General features: G+C 40.6%; 1 protein-coding gene across 2 annotated transcripts; it reads left to right on the plus strand.

The window, feature by feature from the left end:
- The first annotated feature begins 1,546 nt into the window (after positions 1–1,546).
- On the plus strand, positions 1,547–12,725 carry LOC132889551 (interferon-inducible GTPase 5-like). Of its 2 annotated transcripts, XM_060926185.1 has the most exons (4): positions 1,547–1,880; positions 9,432–9,575; positions 10,139–10,697; positions 10,807–12,725. In XM_060926185.1, exons 3-4 carry the CDS (start codon positions 10,139–10,141, stop codon positions 11,433–11,435), a joined length of 1,188 nt encoding a protein of 395 aa, XP_060782168.1. In that variant the 5' UTR covers positions 1,547–1,880; positions 9,432–9,575; the 3' UTR covers positions 11,436–12,725. The 2 variants fall into 2 exon arrangements, with proteins under 2 accessions (XP_060782168.1, XP_060782167.1); XM_060926184.1 differs by lacking the exon at positions 9,432–9,575.
- The last annotated feature ends 6,736 nt before the right edge of the window (positions 12,726–19,461 follow it).

Raw genomic sequence — 19,461 nt, forward strand, 5'->3', positions numbered from 1 at the left:
AAATTTGATCAGATATGATGGTTTAACACGTAAGCCAAATACACGCGATGCGAGTGGTAAGATGGCGGCCAGATGGCTTCGCTCTGACGAGCCTAAGCGCTCTCCAGATTTTATATAGCGCTCAGTGTTGGTAAAGCATGCAGCTTTGTTTAGCTGTGTTTTTTTTTGTCTTTGTTGTTTATAAATGTGTAATTATTGTACAAGAGTAGTTTCCCGTTAAGCCAGTATCTCACTGGGCTGCGACAGCTTGCGACAAATTGCAAACGTCATTTGTGAGAGAGTTTCAAAAGTGTCTTGAAACATTCGCAGGGCTTCTCAATTTCCTCGCATGAGTCGCAAAGTGTCGCTTCTTCGTCGCTGAAATTTTGAACATGTTCAAAAAATTTGTGTGACAAAATTTCTCTTAAAATAGCCGCAAATGTGTCACTGGTGTCGCAAAGCCGTTACGAACCCTTCTCAAGTCAGTTTCCGTGAAGTGAGATACTGGCTGAAGTGTGAGAACTGAATTTGCATATTTTATAGCAATTGTTGTGTCTCCAACTAGTTGTAGGCTGTCACAGCCCAGTGAGATACTGGATTTACTTTCAATGCATGGATTCTTCTCAGTGTGGGAAATAAGGAATTTTAAGCAGACTGTCACCGGACAGACAAGTCTGAAATGTTGTCTATTCGTCCAAATTTCAGCCTGTCCACATGACTGGTCAAAGGCCCAGAACAATGCAGCTGGGGTTCCGGGGCCCACCTTAGGGCCCCAGAAGCTGAAGGGCTTTAGATGCCTGGAGATGGCTTCTCAGCTATTTCCAGGCACAATTTTGTGATCTTCAAAGGCCAAATTACACGAGACATTAGTTGCTAATTACACGACAAACTGAATATAATTTACAAGAAAATATCAGAAGATTTAAGAAAACATGCTTAAAGTTATACCCAAGAAACACACAGGTCAGTTCCATGTCTAGAAAAAAGGTATTTTGGGGGGTGGGGTGGGGGGTGTTAAGGATGGTTACAACTTACCGGTACTCATATATAGATACTATAATAACACTCGTGAAACATTATGTCAACAATGACTATTTTTATATGATGTTTATAATAAGTCTATAAGATAATTCAGTAATTAACAACACAACTATTCTTACAGAATAGAGTTAAAATTTTGAGGATGAGATTCCAAGTAACTTTGTAACAATATGACTTTTAAAATGACTCAAAACTAGACATGGTCATATCATTTGGCATTCAGACTAAAATCTGCTGGACTAGAACTTAGAAAATAGAAGAAAATAAAAACTCCATTAAAATATAAATCTACATCTTACAAAGCAGATGACTATGACTGTCGCTCTTATTATGAATTTAAAAAAATGCACATAATAATAACAACATAACCACTGATTGGCAGTTTGGCACTTAACATAATACTGTACTGCAAAGTTTCATGTAAACTGAACTCTGACAGGAAATGTAGTCTTTCCTCTTCACTCTCCTACATTTCCCAGAATGCACTGCAGACAGGAAGACAGGACGCACGAGAGGGTTGTTTTTCCTCTCACAGATGTGTCACTTCTTAATCTTCCGAACTTCTGACTTTTAATCTCAGCACTTCTGAGGGGTTTATTCTCCCCAATATATGACTTTAGAATTTCTGGGGGGTTTCTCATTTATTTATAGTAAATAATAATATCGTAGCATCCAGTAAATAATATTAAAGTGAAAGTGAAAAAAGAAACCCTGTTCTGAACTTCAGCAGATGATGAGGTAAACCTGAATGACAAGAAACACAAGCGAGTTTTGTCTGTTTTGTTCACAGCATCCATTTGCCAGTGTACTACAGCATTTCTCAGAGATTCTTCCTGTGGCCTTTATTCTTCTGTGTAAAGGTAGGATTAAAGTACTTTTTACGAGTTCTTATGTAAAGTATTTCTACACATATGTTCATATTTTCAGTTAAATGACAAATGCAAGGGAGTAACTTTGATTTTGACATTGGTGGGGACACAAAAGTGATCCAAGGCAGAGCTTCCGAAAGGTGGTTTTTTTTTTCCATTAGCAATCATAATTTCATGTCATGCAGATCTTATAGGTTAACTCCCTAACATAATGGTTAGGGAGTTGGTCTTTGGATCCCAGGGTTGCAGGTTCAAATCCCACCCTTACCTCTCCCTACATCTCCATCCATGGCTGAAGTGCCCTTGAGCAAGGCACCTAACCCAACATTGCTCCAGGGACTGTAACCAATACCCTGTACCAAAATAGTAACAGTAAGTCGCTTTGGATAAAAGCGTCAGCTAAATGTAACGTCATGTAATGAAAGTCAAGGAGGCAACTTCAGAGTTCTCAGCTTTACTCATGCAGGATAAGCTCAGGATATATAATTTAGTGATTGCCTATTATAGCATGATTATGATTACATTAGTATTGCATTTGTAGTATACCCCCCATTTTTTTGTCTTTTTGTTGCACCTCCATTTTCCATATTATGTCTTTTTGTTGCCTGTTTCTGTGTTCGTAACGTGTGTTATGATTTTCACTGCAGATGTGCTTGTGACTTCTATGTTCATGCTGCAGTTACCAATATTCGTCTGTAGGTGGCAGTAAAGGACCATGGATTTGTTGTATCTCGCCTAGCCTCGTAGTAGTAGAAAGAGGTCTCCGTAAAACGGTGAACGCAGCAGACTCAGCTGCTGTCACGCTGTTAATTCTGAAATGCAAGTTGCACATCTGCATGGCCCTGCAGTAGCCTACATCTGACTACTTGCATTCTGTAAAACCATTAGGTCTATAAATTTAACATTCATTCATCGAGGATATTATCTAACACCAAGTTACATTGCTCCAGCATTCCTTTTCTCTGCAGCTATGCAGTAGCCTAGCTCTGATGCGTCCTGTCACGTTGCTAAACCTGCCTAAGGAGCCGCAGCAATACTTTTATGAAGGGTTTCCATACATCAAAAGGATTTTGTTGCGTTTTTAAAGCTCGATGGAAACCCTGCACTTACATTCTTGACTTTGAAGAAGAATGAACGAATGTCTCGTTTCTTGGGAGGGGGGCCGTCATCCATGATACTCAAGTCAGCATGCGAGTCGTAGGGCAAGCATGCATGGACATCGAAGTCCAGCTCAATTTGTAGGCTGACGGAGAGTGGGGGGTGCGTGGGGTAGGTCAGGTGTGTACGTGTGAGATACGGGGGGTTGATGGGCTGGTAGTCACGGCTGCTGTGGGAAATGTGCTGCTTTTACAGCAGATGGAGTGACAGCTGGGATAGCCAACCATGTAAGTTAGTGAGAAACAGGTAGCTAATCAGAGAATGATATCTAGAGGGGGGATTATTAGCAATGTCATACATTTAACCCTTTGTGTGCCATATAATCATTGCTCAGGTTAGGACATCGGTTTTATTGATCGTGATTACACAGTAGCGGCTGAATATTGGTAGGGACACGTCCCTAGCGTCCCTACCCAAAATTACGCCCTAGCACAAATCTCATCTCATCTCATCTCATTATCTCTAGCCGCTTTATCCTTCTACAGGGTCGCAGGCAAGCTGGAGCCTATCCCAGCTGACTACGGGCGAAAGGCGGGGTACACCCTGGACAAGTCACCAGGTCATCACAGGGCTGACACATAGACACAGACAACCATTCACACTCACACCTACGGTCAATTCACACTCACATTCACACCTACGGTCAATTCTCACATTCACACCTACGGTCAATTTTTAGAGTCACCAGTTAACCTAACCTGCATGTCTTTGGACTGTGGGGGAAACCGGAGCACCCGGAGGAAACCCACGCGGACACGGGGAGAACATGCAAACTCCACACAGAAAGGCCCTCGCCGGACCCGGGGTTCGAACCCAGGACCTTCTTGCTGTGAGGCGACAGCGCTAACCACTACACCAAATGTGCCCCCTCTCTCTGTTTATGATCCATGATGAGCAGTTAAGTCATTTCATAGCCTACATTTAAAAAAAAGATTTCCACTTGATGCAAAGCTATCCAAAACAGTTTCAGATTCCTTCTGACACAGAGAGAGAGAGATTATATGGCACACAAAGGGTTAAATGTATGACATTGCTAATAATCCCCCCTCTAGATATCATTGTGCCCCCTAGCACAAATGAGAAATAAATTAAAACAAGAATAACAAGGCTTGACTCACTAAGAAAAGGTATAAAATACTGTATATACAAAACCATATTATTGAACACAAACACTCCAAAAGTTGACATTGTAATTAATAAGGTAATAAGTACCTAAAGCCAAATAACATAATATTTTAATTTCATGGTAAAGCCAGTCCTCCTGGCTCCCTCAGGATATCTGAACACTGTGTTTGAGAGGATTAAAAAGCTTGCTTCAGTTTTTACATGTAAAATGTGGGAAAAGCAGTAAAAATGATATACAACAATAACACCAAAGAGTCATAATCAAAGGTAATGTAACTGTTTATGATCCATGATGAGCAGTTAAGTCATTTCATAGCCTACATTTAAAAAAAAAGATTTCCACTTGATGCAAAGCTATCCAAAACAGTTTCAGATTCCTTCTGACACAGAGAGAGAGAGAGAGAGAGAGAGAGCACAATGAAATATTAACTTCAGACTCTTCAGTATATATTCTCTTGTGTAAAGGTATGATTAAATTACTGTTTCTTATGGGAAGTGTTTCTATACGTCAATCTGTTAAGATTTTAAGTAAATAACAATTGAAACAAAAGTTTAAAAAAAGCTTAGAAAATATAGAATTGCAGTAACTAACAAGACAATCTGTGGGTGGTAGAAATGGGCAACTGGACTTGCTTGAAGATTCTTGAAAACGTTTCATCTCTCGTCTGAAAGGCTTCCTCAGTTCTGTCTGACTAATAGGGAGTATCAGATATTTATCCTCTCCTGGATCAGAATCAGAATTCTGATGACCAGCTCATCTAAGGTGTCATTGAGGCATCATGTTGGTGTGGGTCACTGGAGGCTGGGTGGGAACGGCGAGTCATTAGGGTGATCAAAGGATTGCCCGTTAGGGTAATCAATGGCAAGCTGACTCTCTCTGTCCTCCTGTGAGTCACCGAAAACAGCTGGGTCCTGGCGTACACCCAGCCGTCTGGGAAGAGTGTCCAAGACCGCATTGTAGATGGTTGATAAATGATGTCTTAGACCCCCACCTCTGTTCAGTGATGGCCGTTCCAGGTTGACAAAAATGGCTTCTTTAACTCCTCGCTCATACCAACGATTCTCTCTGGCTAAAATGCATACGTTACAATCCTGAAATGAGTGTCCTTTGTTGTTAAGATGAATGTAGACAGCCGAGTCCTGGCCTGAGGGGCTGGCTCTCCTGTGTTGAGCCAAGCGCCTGTATAGCGGTTGTTTTGTTTTCCCCAATATACGAGTCCGTGCAATCCTCACTGCACTGAATTGCATACACTATGGCCCTGTCCACACGGCAACAGATTCAGGTGACTCCGATACAATTGCTTATCGTTTAGGCCTGGCGTCCACACGGCACCGGCGTTTTGGGTGCCCAAAACGCAATCTTTTTGAGAACGGGTTCCAGAGTGGAAAGATCTGGCAACGTTGCCATTGTGAAGTCATCTGGATGAGTAGAACGGATTTGTTTACGATGACGTCACAACCACATGACTGTGAGTGCTTCACGCCGGGTAGAAGTGTAACGAATATCACCAGGATATCACCAGGAAAAAGCCTTACAGAGCACTAGTGAGAGTGAAACACGAGCTTGGATATTATTATTATTATTATTATTATTATTATGTTCAGTGTTAGTTCACAGTAGTAATGCAAGAAGCAGAATAGTGACAGTAATAGTGAAGCAAAAACATGCAATTGTACAAACACTGCAGCTCTACAGCAAAATATTCATTTATGAAATGGTCTGATTCTTAACACCAGTAGTGCCAATGATCTTCTCATTGCGATGCGATGCGAGTTGTCAACAAATCCTATAACTTGGTTCATGAAACGCGCTTACAAAATATTTTCACTGTGAATATTTATTGTGTAATGGTGCAAAGTGAGAGAGAGAGAGAGAGAGAGAGAGACTCTGCCCTTAGGGCAGAGTCAATCCCGCCAGCAAAAATAGGGAAAAAAAGGAGCGATCTCACCTCTTCAGATGTTGGTTTAAGTCCGACAATACATTCCTCAAAAAGGGCGTAGAGGAGCAAATTAATCCATCAATGTGTAGCATTCAATTTATTCCGGACCATTAAAGACGCCGCCTTCCGCGTAGAATCATACGTCATCGTCGCCGCCATATTGGATAGGTCAAAGCGGAGAATAAAGATTCATGCGCTGCCTTTAACTGTACCAACAGGTTTACCGTCCAAACGAGATCACATAGGATTACCTTTCACCGGTGAGAAACAACAAATTAATCCATCAACGTGTAGTATTCAATATATTCCGGACCATTAAAGACGCCGCCTTCCGCGTAGAATCATACGTCATCCTCGCCGCCATATTGGATAGGTCAAAGCGGAGAATAAAGATTAGCTGCGTTTAACTGTACCAACAGGTTTGCCGTCCAAACGAGATCACATGGGATTACCTTTCACAGGTGAGACTGGAAAAATACTTTTCATTGTATTTGGTCATTATAATGTAATTTTACGAACAGATTTTCCTGACTTTGTGGCTAATATGAAGTCTCGCGCATAATAGTTTATGCGCATGCGTCCTTACTTCTTCTATTGTTCTGGTGTCTCCGAAGGGACCGTCTTACAGCGCCCCTAGAGGTGTGGCATGTGTATTGCATCATTTTCAGCAAGCGTTGCGTTGCCATATGGACCTGATATTTTACTGATCGTTGCCCATTTGGACGCGATATATTTTTAAATAACATCTCGTTGCCGTTGTCGTGTGGATGTAGCCTATGTTGTCCTGTTTGTGTCTGGGTATTCTGTCCTTAGGGTGGACCAGTTTCTGCTTCAGGGTGTTACTGGGTCTGAAATGTACCGGACTGTTGTGTTTGTAGAAGAATGTGTACATCACAATCCAAGAATGTGTGCATCACAATCCAAGAAGGCTAGATTATTCCCACTGACATCCTCTCGAGTGAAGTTGATGTTGCTATCCACTGCATTGATGTGTTTCGAGAAAGCTTCCACCTCATGGATTTTGATTGTACACATTAGACAAGACAGAAGCCTTAGTATCGAGGTCTACCGGAAACCCACACACACAGACCAGTACCTTCTTTTCGACTCTCACCACCCACTGGAACATAAATTGGGGGTCATTAGGACCTTGCAACACAGGGCTCAGAACATTCCTACAACGTTAGAGGGAAAAGAGAAGGAGCAGAATCATATCAAGAAAGCACTTCAGAATTGCGGTTATCCCAACTGGGCTTTCCTAAAGAGCATAAAAAGGAACATAACTGACAAGGATGATAACAGGAACAAACGCAAGAACATTGTCATTCCCTACATTTCTGGTCTATCTGAGAAACTCAGGAGGATCTTCTACAAACACAACATTCCGGTACATTTCAGACCCAGTAACACCCTGAAGCAGAAACTGGTCCACCCTAAGGACAGAATACCCAGACACAAACAGGACAACGTAGTGTATGCAATTCAGTGCAGTGAGGATTGCACGGACTCGTATATTGGGGAAAACAAAACAACCGCTATACAGGCGCTTGGCTCAACACAGGAGAGCCAGCTCCTCAGGCCAGGACTCGGCTGTCTACATTCATCTTAACAACAAAGGACACTCATTTCAGGATTGTAACGTATGCATTTTAGCCAGAGAGGATCATTGGTATGAGCGAGGAGTTAAAGAAGCCATTTTGTCAACCTGGAACGGCCATCACTGAACAGAGGTGGGGGTCTAAGACATCATTTATCAACCATCTACAATGCGGTCTTGGACACTCTTCCCAGACGGCTGGGTGTACGCCAGGACCCAGCTGTTTTCGGTGACTCACAGGAGGACAGAGAGAGTCAGCTTGCCATTGATTACCCTAACGGGCAATCCTTTGATCACCCTAATGACTCGCCGTTCACACCCAGCCTCCAGTGACCCACACCAACATGATGCCTCAATGACACCTTAGATGAGCTGGTCATCAGAATTCTGATTCTGATCCAGGAGAGGATAAATATCTGATACTCCCTATTAGTCAGACAGAACTGAGGAAGCCTTTCGGACGAGAGGTGAAACGTTTTCAAGAATCTTCAAGCAAGTCCAGTTGCCCATTTCTACCACCCACAGTTTACTATGACCTGGATGATTTAGAATCTTCACAGACAAACAAGACATAATGAGACACACAACCATCAACAGATGGAGTTTGAGCAACAGCGTGAAAACTATAATTGTGATAAACAGGAGAATTATAAAAAGTATCCTGGGATTGTAATTGCTATTGGTGGCAGCAATGTGCACAGTTTATTCATACCAGACATATAAGATAAAACGAGATAAGATAAGATAACACTTTATTGATTCCAAGGGAAATTAGAAAAACAAGAAGAAATGAACCACAGACAGTAACGGAATCACATGTATGTTATCAGTATTATGAGAGCAATCTTTGAATAAAAACTTAGGTGCATCTATGACAATTATATATAACAGTAAAGTGAAAAATATCAGGCCTCCTTTGTTAAACATGAATACACCTAAAAATGCAGCACTAAGAGCATTTTACAGCAGATATGATATCCTTGGCCAGAAGAAATGCTGCAAATTTTTTTTTTTATCCTTAGTATCTCTAATTTTGAAGCTTTCAGAGACGAGTTATCTTTCACACTATTTCATAGGTTCCGCACTCGAAAAAAATGTTTAATTGAGAGCCCTAAAGAATTGTTTGGTTTGTGAGGAAATCCTTAAAAAACCTATGCAGTACCACCCAATAAAGTGTTTCCCTATCAGAGAGAGTAGAAGCTACAGATGGAATGATAGCTGGAGTTAATGTACACTGTCTGATAAAATTGGGTTAAAATAGAAAAATATTTTTACTGTGCTTGGAAGCATGCAAACATTCAAAGGATTTTCATTGTATATATCCATACTTTTTGTATGTGTGCATTTAAACAGTATTGTTTACAGCATTCTGAAAGCATTAGTTAAAACCCCAAAATAAATGTGGACATTGTTTTCATCTATAGTAGATTGTGTACCTGCTCATATTCTTTTCTCGTTTTCATTTTGAAACAGTCAGTACACTCCTGATCAAACTGCAAGATTTTGTGATGTAAAACTGAAATATGATAAATTGTGGCAGATCTTTTGATATAGAAAAGAACAAAATTCAAATGAAAAGCAAATAATAGATTTTATAACTTATAATAACCTGGTTGCATTAGTGTGCACACCCTTTAACTTATAGTTTGCTTGTAATACAGCACTCAGTCTTTTTGGATAGGAATCTACCAACTTTCAATTTCATTCTGCTCGTCCTTGCAGTAATGCTCCAGATCTGTTAAATTTTGAGGGGATCTCCTGTGAACAGCCCTCTTCAAGTCCTTCCAGAGGTTTTCAGCAGGATTTAGATCTGGGCTCTTACTGGGCCATTCCAAAACACTGATCATCGTCTTCTTCTGAAGCTTTGTAAGCTTGTGTTTGTGCTTTGGATCATTTTTGTGTTGGGAGGTTAATTTTTTTTTCTTCAATTTAACCTGCAGCAGAGGCCCATAGGTTTTGGGCCTAAACAGATTGGTACTTAGAGCTATCCACAATTCCCTCTATCTTGAGTAGACCCCCAGTCCCAGATAAACAGTCCATTGCATAAGGTTGCCACCACCATGTGTCACCATGGGTATGGCGTTCTTTGGGTGATAAGCTGTCTTGTTTTTGTTCCAAATGTATCTTTACAAATTATTCCCCAAAATTTCTATATTGGTTTCATCAGACTGTGGTGCCCCATGCCCCATTAAAAAAGGGTGTGCAAACTTATGCAACAAGGTTATTGTTTGTTGTTCTTTTTTGTTCCCCTACTTGATTTTCACATGAATTGCCTTAGTTTTTATATCACAAAGGTGGAGACTTTTTATTTGCACAATTTTACTTTCTCCATCCCAATACTTACCTTATAATTTTCACTATACATATATGTTTGTGTGTACACCAGTTTATGTATGTTGTTTTTAAAAATGTGTTGTTGTTTTTTAAAGATGGATGAGTATGACATTATCGATGCTGCTGAAATTGAAGAAATTAAAATGTCACTAGCCAATGAAGATCTGCCATCAGCTGTTGGCAAGATTAAGGATTACTTTGCACAACAAGACTGTGTGGAACTGAACATTGCTATAACAGGAGAGTCTGGATCTGGAAAATCCACATTTATCAATGCCTTCAGAGGTTTAGGGGATGAAGATGAAGGCTCTGCAGAAACTGGTGTTGTAGAGACCACTACAAAGGCTACCCCTTACCCTCACCCCAAATTCCCAAATGTCAAATTGTGGGATCTCCCTGGCATTGGAACCCCCAGATTCAAAGCTGATGAATATCTCGAAGAGGTTCAGTTTGAACAATATGATTTTTTCATCATCATAGCAGCAGATCGTTTCAGAGAATGCCACACCAATTTGGCAACAGAGATAGTAAAAATGAAAAAGAAGTTTTATTTTGTTCGATCAAAGATTGACAGCAACATTGAGGCTGAACAGCGAAAGAAGACGTTTAACAAAGAAAAGACACTGAATGCTATCCGAGACAACTGCATTAAAGGTTTACTTTTTAGATTACACATTACATTAATTAATCATTTTAGAATAGTGTAATGATGAATGATCATTTGAAAAATAGTTTTAAAAATACAATTACATTTTTATTTTAGGTCTAGAAGAGATTGGTCTAAAGTCTCCTGCTGTCTTCCTCATCTCTTGCTTCGAACTCAGTCTGTATGATTTCAACCGTCTTGAGGAGACCATGGAGAGGGAACTTCCCCAGCACAAGAGAGATGTACTGATGTTGGCCCTTCCAAACATCACTCTGGAGATCAACGAGAGGAAAAAGGCGGCACTGCAGAGCAAAATTTGGAAGGTGGCTCTGATCTCTGCCGGGGTTGCAGCTGTGCCAATACCTGGTTTATCAATCAGTGTAGATGTGTCCTTCTTGGTGTCAGAGCTTAGAAAATATTACAATGCCTTCAGTTTGGACCCAGACTCCTTACAGAAGCTTTCTGAGAGATCAGGGAAACCAGTAGATGAGCTAAAATCTGTGCTTAAATCTCCTCTGAATCAAGAAATAACCAAGGATCTCATTATTAAGTTGCTGACAAGTTCAAGTCTTGTCGTTTTAGAATCAGCAGTAGAGTACTGGCTGGGTTTAATTCCTGTTCTGGGATCAGTGGCAGCTGGGTCACTGTCCTTTGCTACGGTTTACTTCATACTGAAGCGTTGTCTGAATGAACTTGCTGAAGATGCCCACAATGTGCTCATGACTGCTTTGCAAACAGCAGTATAAAAATGCAAGCAGTGTACCATTCCACCTCTATTGTGAATTATCACAAAAAAAATTTAGCCATCATAATATGACTTTAACTTTTTATTTTTTATACTCATTGTTTGATTAAAACAATGATCCATGAGAGGGTGTAAGTAGATCTGTCTCAGGATGACAGAGCTGGTGACCTAGCCAATGTAGCTGTCTCTCCTTGACTGCTAAGGACAGTTGTTTCTCTTGAGCCTTAGCATACAGGTCTTCATTGCTGATAGGCTCCTGCCATTTGATATTCATCACAATATGGAGGCAATGTTTTTGAAAGACATCAAGGATTTCAAAAAGATTAGATGTTAGGACCCAAGTCTCACAACTGTAGAGCAAAACACTAAGAACTGACACTTTGAACAGAGATATCTTCAGCTTGATAGCGGCTATTGACTTCCAAAATCTTTCAAGAGTCCAGAAGGCACCCTAAGCTTTGCTCTTACACCGCTTTAAGTCTGCCAGACTGCCTGATACGTATGAGCCAAGGTACTTGAACTCATTCACAAAGTGAAGTTCGATACCATTGACGTGGAGTTTGTGGGTACGCTGAATGTTTTTTGTGAATACCTCCATCTTGTCTGTACTGATGGATAGACCAACCTGCTTGGCAGAGGTGGCTAGTGAGTTTACTTGTTCTTCAGTCCCCCCAGGATTCCGCGGGCCTTTTTTGTGATTGTTGCGGGCTAAAATGTCTGATGTTGCAGGGGTTTTCCAAAAAATTGCGATGAAAGTTGCGGTGTTTTTTTAGGTTTTTGTTGCAATTACATTGTGGGAGGAAGTGAAAGTTGCGAGAAATTGTTGCGATTTTCTCTTTTTGTGATTAAAATTGAGTGATATGTTAAATATTAAGTTATTACTGAAAAACTATTGATAAAAAAAACAAAAAGACACTGAGAAATGGTCCTGCAAACAACTTTACCAATATAAAAGATTACCAGGACTACAAAAATGCAGAAAAATAGGCTTTACTTATCCAAATGCACCTGTTGGTTCAAAAGTTAAAGTGCATAGAACCTCACAGCACGACATGAAGTTACCTTAAAATATAATATAACTGCCTCAGCTTTCATGTAAGAAAAAAAAACTATTAATACTAGTACTGTGGGCAGGCAGTCTCTCCTGAAGACTAAATTAAACAATAATTATAAACTAATAAAATAAATGGCTCAGGCTTCATAGAAGAAAAAAAACAATTTGAACAGAATCTCACAGTATGATGCTGAAGCTACCTAAACAATGGAAAATAAAATACCATTTTGGCAAAAATGTTGGCATCCATTAATTTCTTGTATTAAGTAAAAAAAATGTAAAGTGCACACAGTCCTTCACTGTAAACATAACACACTTTCAGTAACAGAATTTAAGCCTACATAAACACTGACTCGCACATGCAGTGTTGCCAGATACTGCTGACGTTTTCCAGCCCAAAATATGTTCAAAACCCACCAAAATGCACTTAAAACCGCCCAATCGGGCGGGAAACCGCCCAATCTGGCAACACTGCGCACATGCTGCTTCTCTTGAACGTATACACGGAAGTAAGGCGGAAGGTCACCTCAAGACGACACCAACGATTGGTCAAATTTGCAGGAAAGTTGCGGTGATTGGATATAATTGCAACACCACCCTGAATTCGCAGGGATTGGTTGAATTTGCGTTGAAGTTGCAAATTGCGAAATCCTGGAGGGTTTGGTTCTTGTGCGTCTTCAATGTTCTTTTCTAGTAACACGATGTCATCTGCAAATTCCATGTCACTGAGCTTTACCTCAGGGTTGCGCTTGGATCTCCTGAGTGTTATGGTAAAGCTGTGAGTTTCTGGCCTACTCTGAGTGACAACAAAGTCCAAGATAGCAACAAACAGGAATGGTGCCAAAGTGTTCCCTTGAAGAAACCTAGTTGTCACACTAAGCTCAGAGGACATATTACCATCAATGATGACTGATCTAATGGAGTCTTTGTACATAACATTGATTGCATCAACGATGATTTCAGGAACACCATAAGCTCTGAGGATTTTTAGCATTACGTTTCTGTTTACACTGTCAAATGCTTTCTTAAAGTCTATGAATGTTGCAATGAGAGGAAGGTTTTTATCTGCTGCACCTTCTATGATCCTTCTCAAGATGTGAATGTGTTCAGCACCGCCTCTCAATTGTCAAAACCCTGCCTGGTTTACCCTCAATGCACCATCAAAACCCCCACATATTCAATTGAGGAGTATCCTGTTGTAGAGTTTGGCTGCAACGGACATTAGGCTTATGCCGCGGTTGCTGTCCATACGGCTTATTTCCCCTTTTTTGGGTGTCGGCAGAACAAGGTTTCTTGTCCACTCAATGGAAACTTTCCCAGTACGCAATACAAGATTACAGATAATAACAACTTGAGGGTGAAGAGTGTCTCCACCATACCTCAGTGCCTCTGTACATATCTCTGAGTCACAGCCAGAAGCTTTGCCATTGCTGAGGCTCTCTAAGGCAGATTTTACTTCTTGAAGAGTGAAATCATCAGCTGAAATTGCTAAATCACAGTCGACAACAGGGATGTCCATGTCACTTAATATTTCACTGTTAACATTAAGGAGATCTTCAAAATACAAGCGCCATTCTTCAAACAGTTCATGTAAGCCTTTGGCTTGAGTGCCATCCCATTTTTTGACCTTCGATGCAGGGTTTATTTTGGTTTTCCCACTGATTACGTTTATTATCTTCCAGCTATGTTGCATGTTATTGTTACAGACTGCCTGCTGGAGGGCACTACACTACAGTATGAGATCTTTCCTGGAGAAGAGCAAACAAAAGCTTTCACTGTTGAACCATCACACACCTCAGAACTGAGGTATTGATGTTCATCACACATTTACGTTTGTACCATTCTAAAGAATCAGTTCGTCTCAATGCAATCATCACATAAACATCTACAGAAGCAAAAACAGATCTGCCAAGGTGTGCTCAATCTACAACTCACCTTTCCCGGCCTCATCCTCCATTCACAAACTGATGCGTGACCATGCCCCTGCTGCCATAAATACTAACAAATTTCAGATATGAAAAACTCAGTGAAGTACCTGATGTAACAAAATAAAATATTAACAATGCAGCAAAATAAAGAGAGTAAAGTTTTTTTTCATTCTCCATTGGTCATCCCTGTTCAAGTAGGTAAGTATTAGTTCAGCTGAAAGATAGGCAGGCAATAAAAAGTCAAAACATTCATTTCATAAACAAAAAAATCTCAAACATATTTGTGTCATGGCCCCTGCCTGCCTCTTCTACTCCCATCTTCCTCTCTCAGTCCTTCCCTTCTTTCTCTGTCACACAAAAGGAAAGGAAGGTGGAACTGAGGAACTGAAGGGAGGGATACAGGGCACACACACAGCGAGTTCTGACATCATCAGTGATGTCATTAGGAGGCCTGCTATGTTGGCATGGCCGTGTGTTTCCATAGTGATTTGGTTGGTGTTGTAATTCACATTTCTTCTCCAGGTCTCTAGGTGTCGTCCTCCTCACCTCCTCCCACTGCTCTCTTCCTCACACCTAAAATCTGGGCTGAAGTCTCCCCTAAATCAAGGAATAACCATTGACCTGGTTATTATTTGGCTGAGGACAGACTCATCTTGTTTTGCTGTAGAATCAGCAGCAGAGTACTAAATTGGTTTTATTCCTGTTCTGGGATCTCTGGCAGCTGGGCCACTGTCCTTTGTTACTATTAAATTCATACAGCAGCTTTGGCTTAATCAGCTCGCTGAAGATGCCTACATGACTACTTTAGAAACATCAGTATAAATAATAATAATAATAATAATAATAATAATAATAATAATAATAATAGGGTCAGGGAGAGGGAAATATTCCAAGAAAAAAATTTGGAATATCTGAGATTAAAGTCGGAAATTTATGAGAAAAACGTCTCATATTCTCTAAGATGATGAAGTCATAAATCTGTGAGAGGAAAAAACATGCAGATGTTCAGAGACAAAGTCACTAAGTTACGAGGGACTGAATTTTTTTTTTTGGTCAAGGAACCATCACAAACAGACTGCTTCATTGACTTGAATGGTGTTGGGTCTTTGTGGTCTGCATAAAGGGGATCATTCTCCCCTTCCAATTCAAAAGTCAAATAAGGAAGTGGTCATATGTTAGTGGCTTTCATTCTGTCCACTGATGTCCATGTAAAATATCTGGAGAGCTCATTTACCAATACATGCTGTACAGACGAGTGAAGCCATCTGGCCACCATATTACCACTCACATCGCATGTCTTTGGCTTATGATAAAGGCAATTCATGCATTTATCAGTTCGAGACTGGACTATTGTAATGCCCTGTATGTTGGCCTTAGCCAGTCTTCAATTTTACGCCTTCAACTTGTACAGAACGCTGCGGCCCGATTTTTAACAAGCACGTCTAGACGTGAACACATTACTCGTGCGTTGTCGTCACTCCATTGGCTTCCAGTCCGTTTTAGAATTGATTTTAAACTTCTGTTTGTTTTTAATGCCATCAATGGCCTGGCTCCCTCTTACTTGTCTGAGATTTTAACTATTCGTGATCATGGTAGGGCCCTGCGTTCTTCGGGTCAGCTTCTGGTTAGAAGTTCCAAGGTCGAGATATAAACAGTGGGGTGATCGTTCTTTTGCTGTCGCTGCTCCCAGACTGTGGAACAATCTGCCCCCCGACATTCGCACCACTATTGATCCCGGCCTTTTTAAATCAAAGTTGAAGACCTACTTTTTTAGATTGGCATACAATCCTGACTAGGGGAGTCTTGTTTTTGAGGGGTGCTTCGTTTCATCTGTTTTATTTCATGTACTTCTGAAAGGCTTTTGGTAATCTGCAGTACGGTGGCACCTTCCGCAGTCAAAACCTGTGTTTTTATGTGTTTTGGTGTTCTGTTTTATGGCTTTGATGTAAAGCACTTTGGGTACCTTTTGGTTATTGTAAAGGGCTATATAAATAAAATTTGATTGATTGATTGATTGATTGATTGATTGATTGATTGATTGATTGATTGATTGATTGTGTTAAACCATCATATCCAATCAAATTTGCCCCAAGAAAAGTATCTTCTGACTTTATTCCCATTTCATTACCTCCTCTTATTTTCTCAACTTTACCCACATTCCTTACATATCTTTATAGTACACCCCTTCATTGTTATTGGGTTTTTTTTCTTTTTCCAGTTCAGTCTCTGATAATTTTTTTTGAATGGTTCTTTTGCTACTGTAATTATTTTTACAGGGATTGGTTCAGTTTTTCTCTTACACAGTGCATCTTTCTCTTTCATATATTTCTTCTTCCTTTGTATTGACAGTTGTTGAAACAGGATTATTTTCTTGTGTTATTTGCCATTTTCACATCATTCTCACAGTCATGTCTTAACAGTATTTATTGGTCACATAATTCATATCGCACATGAATCGATCCTGAAAGAGTTCAATAACTTATAGATTATTCCTCAGTGCTCACACTAATATCTCACATCTCATTTTCTTTCATACTGTACACACTGGCTTTTTTATACTGCTGAATTGTAATATTTATCTTATTTTTGTTTGACAGTTATAAATAGATATTTCCTGATGTTATTTAGGTTTTTTGAAATTTATGTCAATTTTTTTAATATTTTGCCAATAATAATTTGCATGGAAATGTTTACTAATAAATGGAGTATTAGGATCATTTGCTTTTGTTATAATTATGCAGTAAATTGTAATTAATGTAGGACTTGTTTAATTGTATTATTATATTATTGATTGATTATACATAATTTAGGCGGCACGGTGGTGTAGTGGTTAGCACTGTCGCCTCACAGCAAGAAGGTCCGGGTTCGAGCCCCGTGGCCGGCGAGGGCCTTTCTGTGTGGAGTTTGCATGTTCTCCCTGTGTCCGCGTGGGTTTCCTCCGGGTGCTCCGGTTTCCCCCACAGTCCAAAGACATGCAGGTTAGGTTAACTGGTGACTCTAAATTGACTGTAGGTGTGAATGTGAGTGTGAATGGTTGTCTGTGTCTATGTGTCAGCCCTGTGATGACCTGGCGACTTGTCCAGGGTGTACCCTGCCTTTCGCCCGTAGTCAGCTGGGATAGGCTCCAGCTTGCCTGCGACCCTGTAGAAGGATAAAGCGGCTAGAGATAATGAGATGAGATATACATAATTTGTAAGTATAGCTACAGATTGGTATGAATCTGTTTCTAAATAGTTAATTTATAATATCTCCATGTAACTCTCCAGATTAGTTTCATTTCATTTTTCATTCTGTGCAATAGAATGTATTTGTTTATATATATTTTTTTCTGGGCGGCACGGTGGTGTAGTGGTTAGCGCTGTCGCCTCACAGCAAGAAGGTCCTGGGTTCGACCCCCGTGGCCGGCGAGGGCCTTTCTGTGTGGAGTTTGCATGTTCTCCCCGTGTCCGCGTGGGTTTCCTCCGGGTGCTCCGGTTTCCCCCACAGTCCAAAGACATGCAGGTTAGGTTAACTGGTGACTCTAAATTGACCGTAGGTGTGAATGTGAGTGTGAATGGTTGTCTGTGTCTATGTGTCAGCCCTGTGATGACCTGGCGACTTGTCCAGGGTGTACCCCGCCTTTCGCCCGTAGTCAGCTGGGATAGGCTCCAGCTCGCCTGCGACCCTGTAGAACAGAATAAAGCGGCTACAGATAATGAGATGAGATGAGATATTTTTTTCTTGCTGATCTGGAACAGCAGTTGAGAGTTCACATGCCTCCAGGCAACAGGAAATGACTTTACTTTTGTGGACCCTGACCCACATGCTGTCTCCATTTCTGTGTAAACCAGAATTATTCTGTCATGTTGTAATGTACACTTTGCTTTCTTCTCTGTTATGCATGTATTTTCTCATTTCATCTCATTATCTCTAGCCGCTTTATCCTGTTCTACACTGTAAAAAATGTAACTTGCAAAATTGTTGAGTGAAAAAAGGATTCTAAGTTGAATGAACAAATTTCCTTTCTAATTGTTCAAGTAACTAAAAAAAATAGTTGAGACGCATTTCCTTCGCCACAAGTTCATAGGAATTGAAAAATTAAGTTAAGTGAACTTTATATATTCAAGTGCTGATTGACGCCCCTTAACCAATGCCACTGCGCATGCGCACTTCACAAGTTCGAAAGTTTCAGCAGTCGGATGGAGTGAGAAGTCCGTGGAAACTGACACGAGACGTTGTATAGAGGATGTGCAGTCACGTGGCCCGTCCGTGCTTACTCCGCCATATTGGACAGCTTCAGGATTGTTTACCTTGCGCGAGCGTAATGGATCCAGGGAGTAATCCCCAAGAAAATTCGGAAAATACCCCATCTACAGTGGTGCTTGAAAGTTTGTGAACCCTTTAGAATTTTCTATATTTTTGCATTAATATGATCTAAAACATCAGATTTTCACACAAGTCCTAAAAGTAAAGAGAACCCCGTTAAACAAATGAGACAAAAATATTATATTTGGTCATTTATTTATTGAGCAAAATGATCCAATATTACACATCTGTGAGTGGCAAAAGTATGTGAACCTCTAGGATTAGCAGTTAATTTGAAGGTGAAATTAGAGTCAGGTGTTTTCAATCAATGGGATGACAGTCAGGTGAGAGTGGGCACCCTGTTTTATTTAAAGAACAGGGATCTATCAAAGTCTGATCTTCACAACACATGTTTGTGGACGTGTATCATGGCACAGACAAAGGAGATTTCTGAGGATCTCAGAAAAAGCGTTGTTGATGCTCATCAGGCTGGAAAAGGTTATAAAACCACCTCTAAAGAGTTTGGACTCCACCAATCCACAGTCAGACAGATTGTGTACAAATGGAGGAAATTCCCCTGTCAACACACCCTTGTGGGGCCCATATGGGTTGGATATGGGCTGCCCAGCTGGGCTCCAGTCAGTTTTGTCCGGGGGTTCCATGGTGGCCCCATGTGGGCAAGCCCAGTTGGGCTGAAGGTGGGTTTCACATGGGCCCTAGCTAAAACCCACTTGGGCAACCCAGGTTTCTCCCATGTGGGG

This window comes from Neoarius graeffei, chromosome 7 (genome assembly GCF_027579695.1).
Source record: "Neoarius graeffei isolate fNeoGra1 chromosome 7, fNeoGra1.pri, whole genome shotgun sequence".
Taxonomy (NCBI): Eukaryota; Metazoa; Chordata; class Actinopteri; order Siluriformes; family Ariidae; genus Neoarius; species Neoarius graeffei.